Genomic DNA, 20,551 nt, shown 5'->3' with positions numbered 1-20,551 from the left:
TATGGATCCATCATAAACAAGAACAAATGAACAGATGCTTCAAAGCTTGAATTGCACTGATAAACCACCTGAGCAAATGCATCACTATGGCTGTACTAGTTAATTCCTGCTATTTTAGGTGAACATGCTCCAATTCATTTGTACCAATAAGCACAGTTGCCATATGGCAGTCACAATGACCCAAAACACTATATCCAGACTGAAAAAAACCAAACTGAAAAGACAAAAGAATAATAATAAATATGGATGTTTTTTTTAGAACTTACAAGTTGTGTATCGAATGCATCAATGCAAAGTTTGAGCAACAATCACACATTAGCCAAAATCAAAATCTTTCTAGTTGTCTGCAAGAAATAAGGCTGACCTGCACCGGAATATGTAACTGTGATGATGGCATATGTCAGGTACTGGAGTCAGTCAGAGACAGTTAATCTGTTAATAGGCTTGTATCATCATGTCAAAGGGTCAGTAAGTGTGTGGGCATCACTTAGAGACAATTAATATGTTACTTTGTGTAATCATGTCAAAGGGCAATTAAGTTTGTTGGCATCACTGTGACAGAGACAACTAATTTGTTAATTAACTTGTGTCATCATGTCAGCAGGATATTAACTTTGTGGGCATCACTGTGACACTTGGAGACAACTAATCTGTTATTTAGTTTGTGTCATCAGTGTGACATTTATACACGATCTTTTAATTAGCTTCTGTCATCATGTCAGAGGGTCATTATGTTTGTGGGCATCAGTGTGACAGAGACATCTAATCTGTTAATTAGCTTGTGTCATCATGCCAAAAGCCATTAAGTTTGTGGGCATCACTGTGACAGTTAGAGACAATTAATCTGTTAATTAGTTTGTGTCATCATGTCAGAGGGCCATTCAGTTTGTGGGTATCACTGTGACAAAGACAACTAATCTGTTAATTAGCTTGTGTCATCATGTCAGAGGGCCATTAAGTTTTTGGGCATCTGTGTGACAGAGACAACTAATCTTTTAATTAGCTTATGTGATGTCAAAGGGTCATTATGTTTGTGGGCATCCAATGTGTCAATTGATTGACTCTTTTCATATTTGAATAAATGAAGGCATGTAACATTTATGACAATTTCACTGGAACCTAATTAAAAGATAGAATATCACATAACAAGGCATCCTGAATTGTTATCGATTTCATATGTTGTTGCCACCAGAAGACTTTTACCAGCATTTGCATTGATACAATATATAAGTTTTTATTAAAATGTGTGATAAGATGATGATGCGTGAATTTCATGCACTAGCTGGTATTTTAGACGATAAAATGAGTAATATATCAAGTTTTCATTTGACATTTTCAATTTATGTTTTTTAATGTGAAGCCATATTGGAGTCATATGATAATAAACAAGATCCACACCTGCCTCTGCAGGTTTGCAAGTTATCCAAATGGGCTGATATGAAGGAGCAGTCAACTTGCAGTTTGTTCGTCACAAGCATATTGGCCTATCTTTTAACCCTATAAAGTTGGCATATTATTACTTTGTTCTTTTGATGAAACATTGATTGGTATATTGATCTCTTTATTATTTTACATGTGGAATTTTTACATAAAATATAATGAAATATAATTTGTGTATTTTTTTGGTCATCCTGACATGCTGAAGAAACCAGAGTAAATCAAAGGATGAAGTTTTGATTATTTTGCAGCTTTATTTCCATCACTGAAATGATAATCTGAGCTTTTTTTCTTCTTCCAGTAATTTGCAGATGGCAGCTGGACATTTTGACAAGAGTGTTTATATGGAAGGTGAGTTTGCCAATATCATGTGTGGTATCTTGTGAGACCTTTCACTTAACATCAGATTACAGTGATTCAACCAGTTACTGAAAAAACTTAAAAATTACCATACATACTTGCTTAAAAGTTGAGTACAGTTGCAAACAACAGACACCCTGATCATCTGTTGCATAATTTGCCAGCCATTCAGGGTCTGCATTGCTTATTATTGTGATTACTTCTAACAAACTGCATTGATCCAGATCTGCCGGCACTTTATGTAATAGTAGATCTGGGTCTGTGCAGTTAGTAGTTAGACTCAAACTATGAGTGAATATATACAGTAATTCTATGAAATGCCACTTGCTTCTACTCATCCATTATATTTGTATTTCAACAGGCATGACATAGTTCTAGAAAAATATGGAGTCTAACATGAAGTATTCCATGCAATAACCAGTTCACTTTAGTAACAGCTCCTTCATTGGAATATCCTGTGTTGATCTTTTGATGTGGTTGTAATGTAATAATGGGAATTCCTTTATTTTTATGGACTTACACATTTTGTGGTTTACCAAAAGGTTACATTTTCAGTTGTATAAATGCATGGATTTGTCTATGACGGAAATGACATAAATGGCAAAGATGTTTTACATTGCGTATTTAAATTTATATTCTATAGCCAGATTCTAAAGCATCAAAAATTTATAGTCTGTAGTCAGCTTCTAAATGAGTGAAAAAAATGTAGTTCATGAACAACTTCTGAAGCATAGAAAATGTTTAGTCTGTAGCCAATTTCTAAATTTAGTCCATAGCCAACTTCTAATGCAGTGAAAATGTGTAGTCTGTAGCCAACTTCTAATGCAGTGAAAATGTGTATAGTCCATAGCCAACTTCTAATACAGTGAAAATGTGTAGTCTGTAGCCAACTTCTAATGCAGTGAAAATGTGTAGTCTGTAGCCAACTTCTAATGCAGTGAAAATGTGTAGTCCATAGCCAACTTCTAATGCAGTGAAAATGTGTAGTCCATAGCCAACTTCTAATGCAGTGAAAATGTGTAGTCTGTAGCCAACTTCTAATGCAGTGAAAATGTGTAGTCTGTAGCCAACTTCTAATGCAGTGAAAATGTGTAGTCTGTAGCCAACTTCTAATGCAGTGAAAATGTGTAGTCTGTAGCCAACTTCTAATGCAGTGAAAATGTGTATAGTCCATAGACAACTTTAGCAATGAAAGTGTATTGTCCTTAGTCAACTTCTAAATCATGGAAAATGTATAGTCCATAGTAAGCTTCTAAACAGTGAAAATGTGTAGTCTATAGCACAATAAATAGCAGTAAGGTTGACTGCAAAGAAATTGATAGCAAAAGGGGGCTTATGTTTTGGGGCTTTCCATGGATCCACACATCTAGACTTCATCCCAAATCTATTTTAGCATGCTTTCGATTCATCCATATATCCCTACTTCATCCCAAATCAATTTCAGTATGATATCAGAAATGTCTGATTAGACAGGTGATTACATCAATGCTTACAAACTTGATGATGGTCAGGAGTTGATTAGCTGATTATATAGTTGATTACATCAGTTTTGACACACTTGATGATGGTCGGAGTTGATTAGCTGATTAAACAGGTGATTACATTAATTTTTACACACTTGATGATGGTCAGGAGTTGAATAACTGATTATACAAGTGCAAGTGATTACATCAATTTTTACACACTTGATGATGGTCAGGAGTTGATTAGCTGATTGGCAGGTGATTACATCAATTTTTACACACTTGATGATGGTCAGGAGTTGATTAGCTGATTAGACAGGTGATTACAGTCATTTTGACACACTTGATGATGGCCAGGAGTTGATTAGCTGATTAGACAGGTGATTACAGTCATTTTGACACACTTGATGATGGTCAGGAGTTGATTAGCTGATTAGACAGGTGATTACAGTCATTTTGACACACTTGATGATGGTCAGGAGTTGATTAGCTGATTAGACAGGTGATTACAGTCATTTTGACACACTTGATGATGGTCAGGAGTAGATTAGCTGATTATACAGGTGATTACAGTGATTTTGACACACTTGATGATGGTCAGGAGTTGATTGGATGATTAGCAGGTGATTACGTCAATTTTTACACACTTGATGATGGTCAGGAGTTGATTAGCTGATTAGACAGGTGATTACATCAATTTTTACACACTTGATGATGGTCAGGAGTTGATTAGCTGATTAGACAGGTGATTACAGTCATTTTTACACACTTGATGATGGTCAGGAGTTGATTGGCTGATTACAGTGATTTTTACACACTTGATGATGGTCATGTGTTGATTAGCTGATTATATATGTGATTACAGTGACTTACACACTTGATGGTCATGAGTTGAATAACTGATTATACAAGTGATTACATCAATTTTTACACACTTGATGATGGTCATGTGTTGATTAGCTGATTAGAAAGGTGATTACAGCAGTTTGTATCCATTTTTTTAAAACTTTTTCGATTTGAGGTTTATTAAATGACATTTGATGAGCATGTTCTAATGCATGTGTAATAAATTTATTAGATTTTTAAGTTGCAGCAATTTTTCAAAAGTTTTTATTTTTTGTTTTGTACTGTTACTTTTTTGGTTATTAGTGGGTGGTTTTTGTTTTGTCTGCAGATGAGAGATTTACAAATCATATCTTGTTGTTTTTGGATAGGATAAGAGCAGTGCTTTTTATGAGGATGGTTTAAGAATCAGGGTAAGATGTCTTCAAAAACTAAACGTCCAGTACATGAACTGTTTTGGACACTACAAGATGACTGGGGCCCTGGAAGCTGGACTTGGATACTCCAGAATGACTAAGGTCCCTGGGACAGAGACTCCTTGTTATGAGAGCTTTGGATGAAGAGAACTGATTTTTGTTGCATTATCTTTTGAATATACACAATTCTTGTATCATTTATCTTTACAAGCAAAATTGGTCTTAGTTTAGAATGACTCAAGTTACCCATCATGTTTTCGATATTTTACATTATTCCTTTTACTTTTCAGCCAATAAGAGAAGAGCCATGAAGGTTGAGGTTGTCAAGAAACTGACTGAAGGCAGGGATAAGTCCAGCTCTGTGTGTTCAATACAGTGAACCATAAATATATGCCCGATGTGATCACCAATCTCGCCTGTAAACCCAATCTTCAGAAGGCAGCTTAGTGTATTCTTTGGAACATTTGTAGAACCTAGAGTAGTTCTTTTCATACTAGAGGTTTGTCATTGGTGTGGTTTGATTTGCCAAAGGGTTAATCAGTACAGAAATCAATAGATCTCAGAAAAAGCAATTGATAGACAGAAGATAAAGATTGAAAGAAAGCAAACCTATATGAATTGGTAGCAACTCAGTGCCATCTTTTGGTCCCAATGTCTACCTAAAATTATTGTTACAGTGATAAAATGGCTGTGCATTTACTGATATAAGTTATGGACCATATCAGAATCCTTGAGTTGCAAAATGTTGATGTTCAGATAAAAAAAGGAGTCTGTTTCTCAGTAGATAGCATGGCAGATTTGTAATCAGATGATGTAGGTACAGATCCTGCCATTGGAGCAGCCTGAGTCAACTACCATGGTGTGTCCTTCTTCTTTTGTTGCTCAGCTGTACAACACCAAGCCATACTAAATCGTCCAAAAAGCAGCATATGAGATGCCAGTGATTTTCTCTTACAGTAGTTTATCTGATACTAAAATAGTATGTTAATTACTATGTGATGAAGAAAAGACATTGTTACAGTCATAGAACTTTCAAAGTTGATGTAGCATGTGCCTCTTTTTTTAAAATTGTAATAGCATGTAGGTAGAAGTCATTGTAATGCGGGAGATTCAACGATCTTCTAATTTAATAAACACAAGACCATTCTCTGGTTCATAATTCGCCTGGAAAACTTTTGACATTCATGTTACAAACTGCATTTTGTTAGAATGTGAATCTCATACAATTTTTGTTGTTGTTGCAATTAAATGTAATATACTATTTACTGAGTCAATCATGCAGACAATTTGGACTGTAGAAGATAAATAATTTCCAATGATTAGAGCTCAAAAAATATTTTTCATCCAATTTTTTAATCATTGCATTTTTTCAAGTAACTTAGATGTATTTGGTCAATAATCCTGATAATTTTTATGTCAATTTAAAATAAACAACTATGCTGGGGGTGGGGGCATTTTCCTTAAATCCATGAGGTCAGTTATATTGAAGTCAGATTTATATAATATTGTACTGAGTTTTACTAATTATTGTGGTTGGATCTCCTCATATCCAAGAAGTCATTTATACTAAAGTCAGATTTTATTATATATGAGTTTTATTAGTAAGGGGTGTATTCTCCTCAAATCCAAGAGGTCAGTTACATTGAAGTCAGATACTAGTGTGCAGAATTCTATCTTTATGATAGGAGCCCCGAGTGGCTGAGTGGTCTAAAGGGCTCTCCGTTACGGATCACTGCCATCTCACCTCTGTCTGCCTGGGTTCGAGTCTCAGATTCGGCCAATGTGGGTATGTGAGAAAGCTTGCCAGTAGCTTCTTGTGGGTCGGTGGTTCTTTCGTGGGTTTTCCTGGGTTCTTCCTCCACCATTAATACTTGCCGCCATGTATAGCCTATATTGTGCTGAGAAATGGCGTTAAACCCTTCAACAATAACAATATCTTTATGATATGTTGGATGAGTGGAATATCATGGTACATAATCAGTTGTAATTATTTACCTATTATGTCAGCCAAAAGCAGCTCTTTTTAAGGTTTTCATTACATGCAAATCAGAGCTCACTCAACCTTTACTTATGACAAAAAAGTGTTGTATTTTATTTTGTAACTAGTTTGTATTGTGACTTCTGAAGAGGTATCAATCTTTATATGAAAAAATACCATTTTTAGAGTAGCAAACTACTCCCCCCATCATAAAATATTGCCTCCAAATCTTGCTCAAAAGCATTCTAACCAATCAAAAAGGTGGACTTTTCAGTTTTTAATAAGATTTCAAAATGTGAAGTAACATTTTTTACTAGAGTGCTAGGTACAGTTTTATGACATAGAGACCTTGAGTTGAATAAAGAGAAGACATAAAATTTATTAAAATATATGTTATATCAGAAGTTAAAATACTGTGATGAAATGGGTCGTCAAAATTGTAATGAAAAAAAATCACCATGTCCGGCCCTCACAACATGTCCAGCCTGAATTCATTTCTACTCAGTGACATTTGAAAGACTTCATGGATTGAAACCACAGCTGGTATGAGGCAATAGACCTAGGCCATTTTGGATTTTCAAAGACCTCGAAAATGTTGGATTTTCAAAGACCTTGATCATGTTGGATTTTCAAAGACCTCGATCATATTGGATTTTCAAAGCTCTAGACCATGTTGGATTTTCAAAGCTCTGGACCATGTTGGATTTTTGAAGACCTCAATCCTGTTGGATTTTGAAAGCTCTAGACCATGTTGGATTTTCAAAGACCTCAATCATGTTGGATTTTCAAAGCTCTAGACCATGTTGGATTTTCAAAGCTCTAGACCATGTTGGATTTCAAAGACCTTGATCATGTTGGATTTTCAAAGACCTAGACCATGTTGGATTTTCAAAGACCTAGTCCATGTTGGATTTCCAAAGACCTAGACCATGTTGGATTTTCAAAGACCTAATCCATGTTGGATTTCCAAAAGACCTTGATCATGTTGGATTTTCAAAGACCTAGTCCATGTTGGATTTCCAAAGACCTAGTCCATGTTGGATTTCCAAAGACCTTGATCATGTTGGATTTTCAAAGACCTAGTCCATGTTGGATTTCCAAAGACCTTGATAATATATATATAATCACTTAGCAAAAAATATCTTTTTTGTGTTTTTGTAACTTCTGCTTAAACATCAGAATTTAGCATGCTTCTTTAGTACAGACCTATTTTTAAAATTGTATATGGGTATGCTGGCATATGCAACAGCAGAAATGGGACTGTATTGTTTGCAGTTGGATATATGGTATCACTTAGATCCGACTTGCATGCTAGTATATATGGTGTCACTTTGATCCAACTTGCATGCTGGTATATATGGTGTCACTTTGATCTGACTTCCATGCTAGTATATATGGTGTCACATTGATCCGACTTGCATGCTGGTATATATGGTGTCACTTTGATCTGACTTCCATGCTAGTATATATGGTGTCACTTTGATCCAACTTGCATGCTGGTATATATGGTGTCACTTTGATCCAACTTGCATGCTAGTATATATGGTGTCACTTTGATCCAACTTGCATGCTAGTATATATGGTGTCACTTTGATCCAACTTGCATGCTGGTATATATGGTGTCACTTTGATCTGACTTCCATGCTAGTATATATGGTGTCAAATCTGACTTGCATGCTAGTATATATGGTGTCACTTTGATCCAACTTGCATGCTGGTATATATGGTGTCACTTTGATCTGACTTCCATGCTAGTATATATGGTGTCACATTGATCCGACTTGCATGCTGGTATATATGGTGTCACTTTGATCTGACTTCCATGCTAGTATATATGGTGTCAAATCTGACTTGCATGCTAGTATATATGGTGTCACTTTGATCCAACTTGCATGCTGGTATATATGGTGTCACTTTGATCTGACTTCCGTGCTAGTATATATGGTGTCACATTGATCCGACTTGCATGCTGGTATATATGGTGTCACTTTGATCTGACTTCCATGCTAGTATATATGGTGTCACTTTGATCCAACTTGCATGCTGGTATATATGGTGTCACATTGATCCAACTTGCATGCCAGTATATATGATGTCACTTTGATCCAACTTGCATGCCAGTATATAGTGTCAGTTGGATCCAACTTGCATGCTAGTATATATAGGGTCAGTTAGGTCTGACTTGCATGCTATGCATGCTAGTATATATATCATGTCAGTTGGATCTGACTTGCATGCTAGTATATATTGTGTCAAATCTGACTTGCATGCTATGCATACTAGTATATATGGTGTCAGTTGGATCTGACTTGCATGCTAGTATATATGGTGTCAAATCTGACTTGCATGCTAGTATATATGGTGTCAATTGGATCTGACTTGCATGCTAGTATATATGGTGTCAGATCTGACTTGCATGCTAGTATATATGGTGTCAATTGGATCTGACTTGCATGCTATGCATGCTAGTATATATGGTATCAATTGGATCTGACTTGCATGCTAGTATATATGGTGTCAGATCTGACTTGCATGCTAGTATATATGGTGTCAATTGGATCTGACTTGCATGCTATGCATGCTAGTATATATGGTGTCAATTGAATCTGACTTGCATGCTAGTATATATGGTGTGATCCTTATATTATCCTTTATTGTGAGCACTCTTAACTATTCACAGTTCCTGTGCATTTGAAATCCTAGCCTGTACATGCATTTGAAGTCCTAGCCTGTATGCATTCTTCTCAAAAGAATTTCTATGTGATGGGTGTAGGCATGATGTTGATAGATGTTTTATGTTTTCCAGTTTTTATATACTTTTCTCAGGCTTTTTAAATTAGACATGGCTGTTGACAGATTTCACACTAAGCAGATCAATAGCCATTTTATATATAACATAATTCTTTCATTTGTTGTTTCATTGTTTAACACTTAGGTCATCTTTATTAACTTAGCTGTTTTATGATGCTCTGACAGTAGGTACCATATTTACCCACTTGTAAGTTAAGTCCATGTACAAACTGTACAAGGGGCCGAGTGGTCTAAAGCGCTCTTCATTATGGATCACTGCCATCTCACCTCTGTCTGCTGCGGTTCGAGTCTAAGATACAGCCAGTGTCGGTATGTGAGAAAGCTTGCCAGTAGCTTCTCATGGGTTGGTGGTTCTTTCCGGGGTTTTCCCGGGTTCTTCCTCCACCATTAATACTGGCCGCCATGTATAGCCTATCATGTGCTGAAAAATGGCGTTAAACCCCACAACAGCAACAAAAACAACAACAAACTGTACAAAATGCAGTGGCAGATCTGGGTCTCTGTAGTTTCCTAGGAGTAATCAATAGAACAAACAACATAGACCCTGATCTGCCAGTATGACATGTAACTGCAGATCATGATCTGTGTTGTTGCAGTTGGACAGGACTTATTAGATGGTACATATTGTAATGCCTGTCCTTCATTACAATGCATTAGTGACCACTTTATGAGCATTTTTATCTGTAATTGCATTAGAATGAGGTGTATTATTAAAAGAGATAACTATTTTTCATTTTTTTTTCTTCTTTTCCTTAGTGCTATGTGCATTTATATGGATGAAAAAAATACATCCTGGTAAATTACTTAAAATGAGTGCTTTTTCATTGATTTCATTCTTTTCAACTGATGCTTGTGTATTACTGAGCATCCTTTTCATTATTTATAATTGCATTTTTGTGTTAGTTGAATTTATTCATGATTTATTTAGTAATGTTGATGCCGTCCTATTTTTCAGAGTCCTTATTGACAAATGCAGATGTTTGAAGCTTTTACCTTTCTTGATTGAGTCTTGATTTAATGTATTAATTTTTTAAATCTCCATCTTGATTAAACATATTTTATTTTGGGTAAACGAGATTTAATGTAAATTTTATATGGATTTGGACAAGGGAGGAATCCTAGGTTGTTATATACATATATAACCAGATATTATCTCAGGTACATTTGTGCTAAATTACATTAAATTCAGTTATCCCAACTAATGCATTATTTTGGATTTGTAATTGTTTCAATGATGTTGAGAAAACAATTGTATGTTTTAATCAGTCAGAGGGGTACATTTACCACACATGCAAAAGGGCTTCTATGATTGTTACTTATACTTTGATTTTGTTGTCTTGACAGAAAATTGGATACATATCCACTTATGTATTTATTCATAAGATACTATTAGTGTAAGGGTAAGTTTTTTTAAGTTAAGTTTTTTTTAAGTTAAGATATTTTCACTTTAAGTCTTTGTTTATGTGTATAATATTTTAATTTTGTATATTTATTAGTTCACATCTATGTAATTTTTATTTTTTATGATGCAAATCTACACCCAGTCATTGTTGTCAATTGGCCATTATTTATGATACATAGATGCTGCCTTGTTTATCCATTCCAGTGGTGATTGCAGTACTAGTTAGATATTTGTATTGCCCTTGTTCATCCATTTTAGTGGTGTCTGCAGTACTAGTTAGATATTTGTATTGCCCTTGTTCATCATTTAGTTACAGCACATTAAAATAAATTGTTTGACTTTCACCTCCTTCGCAAATTCTTTCTTTGCCCAGTAACTTCTGAAAGATATGGATTGAAGTTGAATTTGGTAGGACATTGAAATGACATAGGTCATCAGTTTTAATTTTAGGTCAGTGGTCCACTAGACCCTTTCCAGTAAGGTCAGGGGCTAATGACTTCATGCTTCAGTGGCCATTAAGTCCATCTGTGTAGTGGGCATGTAGGCATTCAACACAGGTCAACATAAATTTGTGGGTTTTTTTTAACGATTTAAAATATTTGTATTTTCTATTGTCAGATTTCCTATAAAGTCTGTAATAAAACAAGTCATTTGCCAATAAGCCTCTTGATAATGTCATTTGAAAAGAATAAGTGATTTGTGATCCTATTCACTCTCATGTTTTATAAACCTGCTGTAATGCAGAGCATTTCATGTCCATCATTTTGATTTCCAAGCAATAACTCTGGTGCTAGATTACAGACCATGATCAAATGTTGTGGAGTAATGAAGTTTACCAATTTTGGGGTCAAAAGGTCACTGTAAATGGATATAGAAAACAGTTTTAGAAAATGACTTGAATACTACATCACAGACCTTAGCCAAACATCTTGAACAATTTGTACTTAGAAGAAGAATTTTGTTGATTGTGGGATAAAAAGTAAAAGGTCAAGGCCGCTGTGGTTGATAGCATACCTATGTGACAAAAAGAACCTTATTGATTTGGGAGTCTAAAGTAATGGTGACAGATGTGAACTAGGGAAAAGGTTTCTGTAAAGTACCTTTAATTAATACCACATAATGACACAAAACTTGAAATGGGCATGCTGATAAAGGAAGAAAATGTTCTACAGAGTTTGGTTTATGCACTTGAAAAGTGAAGGTCACAATCACCCATATGAAAACAGTTGGTTTCCTACACCTTTTTTTTAGTAAAGTGAGACAAATGCTTTGCCTTTTTGGAAGGAAAGGATATTAGGATTAAAAGTTACAGTCATCAAGATCCATAGTTCAAAACTGGCCATAAACAACCATATCTTATTGGTACCTATATATAGGGCTATTTAACATGGGGCATCCATTTAATGTTCCATTCACAGTAATCACACTCTCCCCATCACTCCCCATCATCCCTCTCTCTCTCTCTCTCTCTCTCTACAATATATATATATATATATATATATATATATATATATATATATATATATATATATATATATATATATATATATATATATATATATATATATATATACATGTATAGTAACTAGTATTTATTCTGGAATATTTTTTTAGTTTGAAAGACAGTATTCTTTAATAATATATGATCGTGATCATCAAGTGGTGTTTTGGTGATCAAAATAGATCAGGAAGGACTGTTTCAGCGATAACATTGAGTAATATCAATTACCATTATACTTCTACGTCTTTCTCAACTGCAAACTGCATAGACCAAGATCTTTGTTGCATAGTGCACTGCACCAGCAGATCTGGATCTATGCAGTTTGTTAGGACTAATGGGCAGAACAGACAGCATAAACCCTGATATGCCTGCGCATTATTCTACACCAGATCAGGGTCTGTGTTGTTTGCAGCCTGACATGACTTTTAAGCAAGTATTGACAGCACTATTAGTGTTTTTGTTATCAAAATCATGGGGAATTCTCAGAATCAGTATGCAGTTAATGTAATTCGTTTCACATATGCTGGCTTTGGTTTAACAGCTTTGCAAGATGTTTAAATATTTACATGTGGATCTGTATTCTGTAAAGATTATTTTTGTGGTTTTAAAATGTTGGCAGTTCTGACCTTACAGTGTTTTAACATCATGCTGCTATTTGTGGGACTTTCACCATTTTTTAAATATTTTATTTAACTATTATGGAATTTTTACAGATGCATTATTTTTTGCAGACAACTTATTTATCATAAATATAGAAATACCTAAAACTTTGAAAAATAGCCTTTCAGAGTCCAAGGTTGTTTTAGTTGTCTATTTAGGATGATCAAGGGTTTTGACAGACATATTTTTTAAAACTGCTTAAAGATAATTGTTTCCAACTATTCTTGCCACAGAGTCAATTATTAAATTTAAAATCATAGACTTAAATAAATATCCATGCTTCTGAAGAATTCTTAATACATCTATCCCTCATTATAAGACAGTTCTAAAGATAATGTGGATCCCATGACAGAAATTTAACCATAGTATTTTAATTTGTTTATCACGTGTACCTCTTCATTTCATTTAAAAATGGTATAGATATGCCTTGAGTTAGCATCCAACTTCTAAAATTATATCGATGTGCCTTGAGTCAGGATCCAACTTCTAAAATTATATCAATATGCCTTGAGTTAGCATCAGACTTCTAAAATTATATCAGTATGCCTTGAATTAGCAGCAGACTTCTAAAATTATATCGATATGCTTTGAGTTGGCATCCAACTTCTAAAATTATATCAATATGCCTTGAGTTGGCATCAGACTTCTAAAATTATATTGACATGCCTTGAGTTGGCATCCAACTTCTAAAATCATATCAATATGCCTTGAGTTAGCATGAGACTTCTAAAATTATATCGATATTCCTTGAGTTGGCATCCAACTTCTAAAATTATATCAGTATGCCTTGAGTTAGCATCAGACTTCTAAAATTATATCGATATGCCTTGAGTTAGCATCAGACTTCTAAAATTATATCAATATGCCTTGAGTTGGCATCCAACTTCTAAAATTATATCGATATGCCTTGAGTTAGCATCAGACTTCTAAAATTATATCGATATGCCTTGAGTTGGCATCCAGCTTCTAAAATTATATTGATATGCCTTGAGTTAGCATGAAACTTCTAAAATTATATCGATATGCCTTGAGTTAGCATCAGACTTCTAAAATTATATCAATATGCCTTGAGTTGGCATCTGACTTCTAAAATCATATCAGTATGCCTTGAGTTAGCATCAGACTTCTAAAATTATATTGATATGGCATGAGTTAGCATCCGACTTCTAAAATTATATCAATATGCCTTGAGTTGGCATCCGACTTCTAAAATTATATCAATATGCCTTGAGTTAGCATCCGACTTCTAAAATTATATTGATATGGCATGAGTTAGCATCAGACTTCTAAAATTATATCAATATGCCTTGAGTTGGCATCTGACTTCTAAAATCATATCAGTATGCCTTGAGTTAGCATCAGACTTCTAAAATTATATTGATATGGCATGAGTTAGCATCAGACTTCTAAAATTATATCAGTATGCCTTGAGTTGGCATCTGACTTCTAAAATCATATCAATATGCCTTGAGTTAGCATCCGACTTCTAAAATTATATTGATATGCCATGAGTTAGCATCAGACTTCTAAAATTATATCAATATGCCTTGAGTTAGCATCCGACTTCTAAAATTATATTAATATGCCTTGAGTTAGCATCAGACTTCTAAAATTATATCAATATGCCTTGAGTTAGCATCTTCTAGAATTGTTGCTTTTTCACTTTGATGGTACAGCAAGAGTATTTAGTGCCAAGGACAGCAGATTTTAAGGATGCCCTCAAATAACTGGAACGTTTTTCATTATAATTTCAAGGACAGTTTAATGGCTCATTTAGATGTTTGTTTCTTTTACTATGAATGTAGATTTCATAAACATTGTCTTGGTTTGATACGGCTTGATGTCAGCTTTTTGGCAGTCCCACCATACATACATATATATGTGCATACATACATATATATATACATACATATATATACCTACATACATACATATATACATGCATACATACATATACATACATGCATACATATACATACATACATACATACATACATACATACATGCATACATTCAGGTGTTTAGATTGTCGGTATCATCAGTTGTTGTTCTGATACCGTATATTTTGAAGATAATGAAAATTCTTATTAACTTCTTTAATTTTGAAATATTCTGTATATCAAAACTTATAAAATCATTTTCTGAAAGCTTAAATCTTATTTGCAATTTTTTGGGTTAAATTACTGTTTAATATTTAGCAATTGAATTACACATTCTCTGAATTACTTCTTCAGGTCACAAAAAATGCTTGTATTTTATTGTACCATACTTTTTAAGTCCTGTAGCATTACACATTTATTTGATTTATAATTTAGTGTGTTGTAGTCCATCGTTATATATTTCAATGTTTCATTATGCCATACAGCAGCAGTTAATCTTTTCTCTGAAACAATATTAGTGCTGTTTCTATTCAGATAATAAAGTGCCATTTTGTATTATTTACATCTGATCTGTGTTGTTGTTTTATCTGACTCTAAAAGAACTTTTTTTCGAAGAAGATCAAAATATTCCTGATACTTGTCCAAATGAGTAAAATAATCCATCCAGAAAGGCGTTATATCATCATACTCAGTCCATTTCCAACAGGGAGTAGATTACAGTGAGAATTTTTGCATCTCCTTAGATACTAATGAAGCAACATACATAATTTAACTAGGCCTTCTTTTCATGCACCCCTTACAGATGACCTTGCTGATTCATTGGTGCAACTTTTCAAGTCCACTCAATTAGAAGGTCAAGATCACATCTGAGGTATCATTACTGTGTTGGTGGTGCAACCAGTTCTGGCTCAAAACAGGAAATCCTCTGGAGACAAGATAGACAAAATCCAGCTAGACAAGATATTACTGCATATGCTTGGATTTTGTAGATTATGGATCATGCACAAAATCTTACTTGTGTGAACTCACATGGGAAGTTTCTTCCAGCTAGACAAGATATTACTGCGTATGCTTGGATTTTATAAATTATGGATCTCATACAAAATCGTGCTGATGTGAGCTCACATGACAAGTTTCATCCAGATATATTTATTAGTAAAGCCATGGGTGGTAAGAAAGTTTAGCCAGTCAGATGCCAAATTAATGTGGTAAGAAAGTTTAGCCAGTCAGATGCCAAATTAATATGTGCACATCGTCAAAAGGTTTGGGGAGAGAGAGAGAGAGACTAAAATGGACTGATTCCTGGCAAAACTTGTGATATTGCTGAATGACTTGATTCTATAAGCACCCTGCTTATCGTGCAATCCACAGCCAGAAAGCTTAAGATAATCAGTTTTCTCACTGCCAGCACGTTGCTTATGCAGCATTGGGAGAACCAAGCTGAGTATTCAGAAATAAAGTGACGTTAATAAGCCACTCGTAGGTAGTGCTGTATGTGGAAATGAAACCCGAGTACATCTTACTTAGTTCAAGTATAAACATTACACACAATTCAGTGACTATAACTTCCCCCTTAAGAAAAGCAATAACATTTAGAAAAGCACATACTTTGAACAAAAATACTTTTATTTACACTACTAGAATTAGCGGTACATGGCAGAGATATCCGCCAAACACACTCTTCCAAGAAATTGGTCCTTCATTTTTCTTACCATCGAATCACCACAGTCCATAAACAATGTGGCTGTAAAGTCAATGCCCAACACATCAATCTTGCATTGGAGACTTTGGCTTTATTCAAATCCATGAGAAGCTGATGGTTCCTTTCAAGGCAAACTCCATCCAAAACGGTATATGTTAAATATTCCTATTTCCCACGCCAGTGCCAAACACTTCCTTTTGATCACAGGGTAATTTTGCTCTCAAGGCAGCAATTGCTTACTTACATAAGCAATGGATAATAAAACCCCGTCTTGTTCCTGTAGCAAAACTGCTCTTAATTCTGTATCGGAGGCTTCAGTTCTCAATACAAGCAATTTATCCAGTTCTTTATATTTGGGTTCCTCGCAAGCTCCCAGCTATATAAACATAACCTTTGAATAGTCCCACATGCGTCCGAAAGACATAGAGGGTTTTGTATGTTGGTATGTCTCGCTAAGGTATGTAGTTTTGAATTTTCGTAAAAAAAAAAAAAAAAAAAGAATTTTGGCAACAAATTTATTTAAGTATAATTTTTTTTTAATTTGGGGTTGATCTTCCTAGTATTTGGTACTAGTCGAGGAACCCAGTCTAGTTCCCCAACGTTCCCAAAATCTGAATTAAGATTATGGGGGTCGAACTCCCTGCGATTTATTCAGTTCTAGCAACCTTAGGATTGGTGAACTGCTCCCTTAAGAATATTAAAAGTTCTATCTTGACATGAACCCGGAGACATTTTATTGGGTTGCCCTTTCCAAGTTAAATCTGTCAACACACTAGCTATAGCAGTGAAATTTGGAATAAGTTTTTTTGTGAAACTAATCAGCACAAGGAACTTTCAAAATTGCTTCTTGGTTTCTGGTCTAGGAGCATCTCTGATCGCTTCAATTTTTTCAGGGTGGGGTTTAATTCTTCTGACCTACTTACTAGATGGTCTGAGCATTCCAAGTTAGAATATGCTTTGATGGGTCTATCCAGGAGCGCCAGCACATTGGGGGTGGGCACATCCATAAAGCGTAATAGTTGACCACCAATTGCGCCCCCCCTACCCCCCCCCCCCCGTTCTGCCGGTGCCTCTGGATCTATCTGTAAGGAGAATATCATCCATGAAAAAAAACAACGTTTTTCATGCCTTTCAACAATTTGCACATAAGATGAAAGCGCGATACGTTGACCAAACTGCAAGGCATAACTTTAAATGGCAAAGATCGTTAGGAGCCGCGAATGGCGTTAACACTCAGGCATTATCAGCGTTGAGCACCTGCCATTTTCCTTTGATGAGATCAAAATCTGAAATATATTGGTGCCCTGCCAGTTTTGACAACATGCCCTCCATATCTGGCATTTGTTCAACACCAAGCACAGTGATTTTATTTAGTTCACTAAAGTCTATGCTATAGCTGTGTGTTCCGTCTTTCTTTCTAACCAATCAAACGGGGTAAGAATATAGGGGTGCTAGAGGATACAATCACCCACCCACCCCAGGTCTAATATATTTTACCTACAGACTATCGTGCATTAATGGGTAAAAGATATCCTTTCTGATCGGCTCTGACGTGCTCCAGGTTATCTCATGCTGTATGGCCTGGGCTATCCGTTGACCTTCAGGTAACTCTTGGCACACGCTGCCATAATTACTCCCTCTCTCCCACCCACCCATTTGGGCACTCGAGGGGAGTTTCTGTCATGGGGTCTAATTTTGGCTCGTCACTCGACTCGTCTTCCATCATCGCAGTACATACTGCATTCCAAAACCCTTTTTTAGCTGTTTGATCAGGCTTTTCTAGGTGACGTGTCAGCATAGGGGATTAAATATCATCAGCCTACCCTCTATATCGATTGTGTAATCAATTTCGCCCTTGACCTGTTTGACCTCGTATCGTCCTTTCCATCGGACCATTAACTTGTGTTTACTAGTAAGGAGAAGCACCAACACTCGATCACCCACGCTGAATTTCTTACTTCGCATTCTGCGGTTATAGTACTTCGCGTACTTGTCAACCGACTTGTCGAGCTCATCGTGTGCCATCTGACACGTGTTCTCCAATCTTTCGCGCAAGTCCACAGCGTATTGGTAGGTCGTTTTAACTTTCTCATCTGCTACCACACTTGAGCATATTTCACGCATAATCTGCATAGGACTTCGAATTGTCCTACCGTACAGCAATCTGAACTGCGAAATTCCCAAGCTTTAGTGAATCACGTCCAAATATCGGTCCCAATCTCGCTGTCTCTCAGTATACATCCGATGTAACATTTGTTTTAACGCCCGTTTAAACTTTTCTACCAACCCACAACATAAGAAGTCATACGCCATTGTAAGCAACTGCTTAATTGACGGCCACCTGCTAATTTCTGACATAAGATCCGAGGTAAATTGAGTCCCACAATCCTAAAGAACCTCCTCAAGCACCTCGCCCAGCCAAACATGTCAACAAGCGATTCAGCCACACGTTCGGTTATAACTGATGGTAAAGCGATGACTTAAGGGTATCTAGCTGCATAACCTACTGGCGTTAAGATGTATCGGATTTCTCCGATCTGTAATTGGAAATATGGATCCAACAATATCGTCAGATGTGCTTTTAAATGGGGCATCTATAAAAGGCACTTGGCCTAATGAGTACTCTAGTATTCCTACCCTTTAGCACCGTCTTCTGGAAAGTGTCGCACGATTGACAGAATCGTGCTACATTGCTGCTGACGCCAGGCCAATAAAATCGGGTAATATCCTATCGGTTATTTTCTTCATGCTTAAGTGGCCTGCCATACTGGATTAGTACGCCACTCTGAGTACTTGAGACTTGAATTTCCCGGGTTCAATTGGAAGAACGTTCTACCATCTTACGTGGCAAATTCCCTATACACTAATCCTTTCCTTCACAAGAACTTAGAGGACACCCCCCCCCCACTTACAAGATTTCACAGCACCATATATGATTTTCTCCGCGGTCGCTTTCATTGACTCATCACTCTCATGCTCAGCTTTCGGAACATGCAGCCTATGTGGCGGCTGTTCTCCTGTTCACACCCGTGAACTAGTTTCGACCGCCAAAGCGCCCTCGATATTTCCAACCGTTAACTCGTATGTGAGATTGGCCATGCAACGCTTAAAAAGCCCCGGTCAGGAAAGGCATCTCGATTTCTATCATCTCCACGGGAACATGAGTTATTGTTTGACCTAACGACAAGCACAGGGATTTCTAGCCAAACAGTTGGCTATCTCTTATTAGACTTCGCTTTACCACGATGCTCTTACACCCATTAGTAGTTGTGTATAATGGGGTATCTCAGCCTAAACCCTATTTTGTACTTGGACGACAGCATGATTACCTCCTCCCTGACCCCAGTGTTAGTCTAAACAATATATGAAAAGAACTTCTTGAAGCAACAGCGTAGATTTCATTACTGATTACCTATCATTGAATCATCATCGGCGTCATACAGAATAGGGTTGGCCGAGATACCATTCTCTTATACACAACTACTTTTACTTGAAATCACTAATCGCTGGCGATTTATATTTATATAATGCCTTGCACTCCACTATACCTAATATTCACATACAAATTTACTATACATAACACAGGGTTTTTCATATATCAGGTCATACGTCTGACTACGCGCTATTAATAACTCGCTGTGATTTCTTACAAAATCGATAACTGTCTATTTCACAACACACGCTCAAAAGATACCAGTCTGTTAAGCAAGAGTATGCTTCTATAAATTATTTCATCGTATATTCTTAACTAAAACAGTGGGCGAAGTGGTAAGGCGTACAGAGAAACGTTGGATCGACAAGTGGAAACCACTTCGTGAGTTCGAGTCCAGAAAAACACGGTAGACATTTTGTCAGCGTTTAGCTACAATTACTATTATAACGGGGGAACCTGCGATGCATTAAAAAGACGAGAATCATATTGTAAACTTGTAAAATAAAACTAATCCAGGTGAAACTCACATGGCCCCTCCGAACCTCAAAAAAGGGTGTTAATTTTAAAGCACCTGGGGGTTCACTTAGGGTGTGTGTGCTTGATTACAAACTCTTTCATGCTCAGCGATCTAACAATTGCAAAAAGAAAATAAATCGCTGGAAACG

The 20,551-nt window shown here is 36.0% G+C and overlaps 1 protein-coding gene across 1 annotated transcript in view; it reads left to right on the top strand.

Annotated features, from left to right (window-relative positions):
* LOC149780216 (phosphatidylinositol polyphosphate 5-phosphatase type IV-like) overlaps positions 1 to 15,318 on the top strand; it is a 60,367-nt gene extending 45,049 nt beyond the window's left edge. Inside the window, exons 10-11 of the mRNA XM_089936973.1 lie at positions 1,739 to 1,788; positions 4,810 to 15,318. Coding sequence (XP_089793099.1) covers positions 1,739 to 1,788; positions 4,810 to 4,898 — 139 coding nt within the window. The 3' untranslated portion in view covers positions 4,899 to 15,318. The remainder of the gene's footprint in view (positions 1 to 1,738; positions 1,789 to 4,809) is intronic.
* The last annotated feature ends 5,233 nt before the right edge of the window (positions 15,319 to 20,551 follow it).

The sequence above is a fragment of the Sinohyriopsis cumingii genome, chromosome 16 (genome assembly GCF_028554795.1).
Source record: "Sinohyriopsis cumingii isolate HCF-2022 chromosome 16, ASM2855479v2, whole genome shotgun sequence".
NCBI lineage: Eukaryota > Metazoa > Mollusca > Bivalvia > Unionida > Unionidae > Sinohyriopsis > Sinohyriopsis cumingii.
Note: the sequence above shows the minus strand (reverse complement) of the source record. Positions and strands in the feature narration are given on the sequence as shown.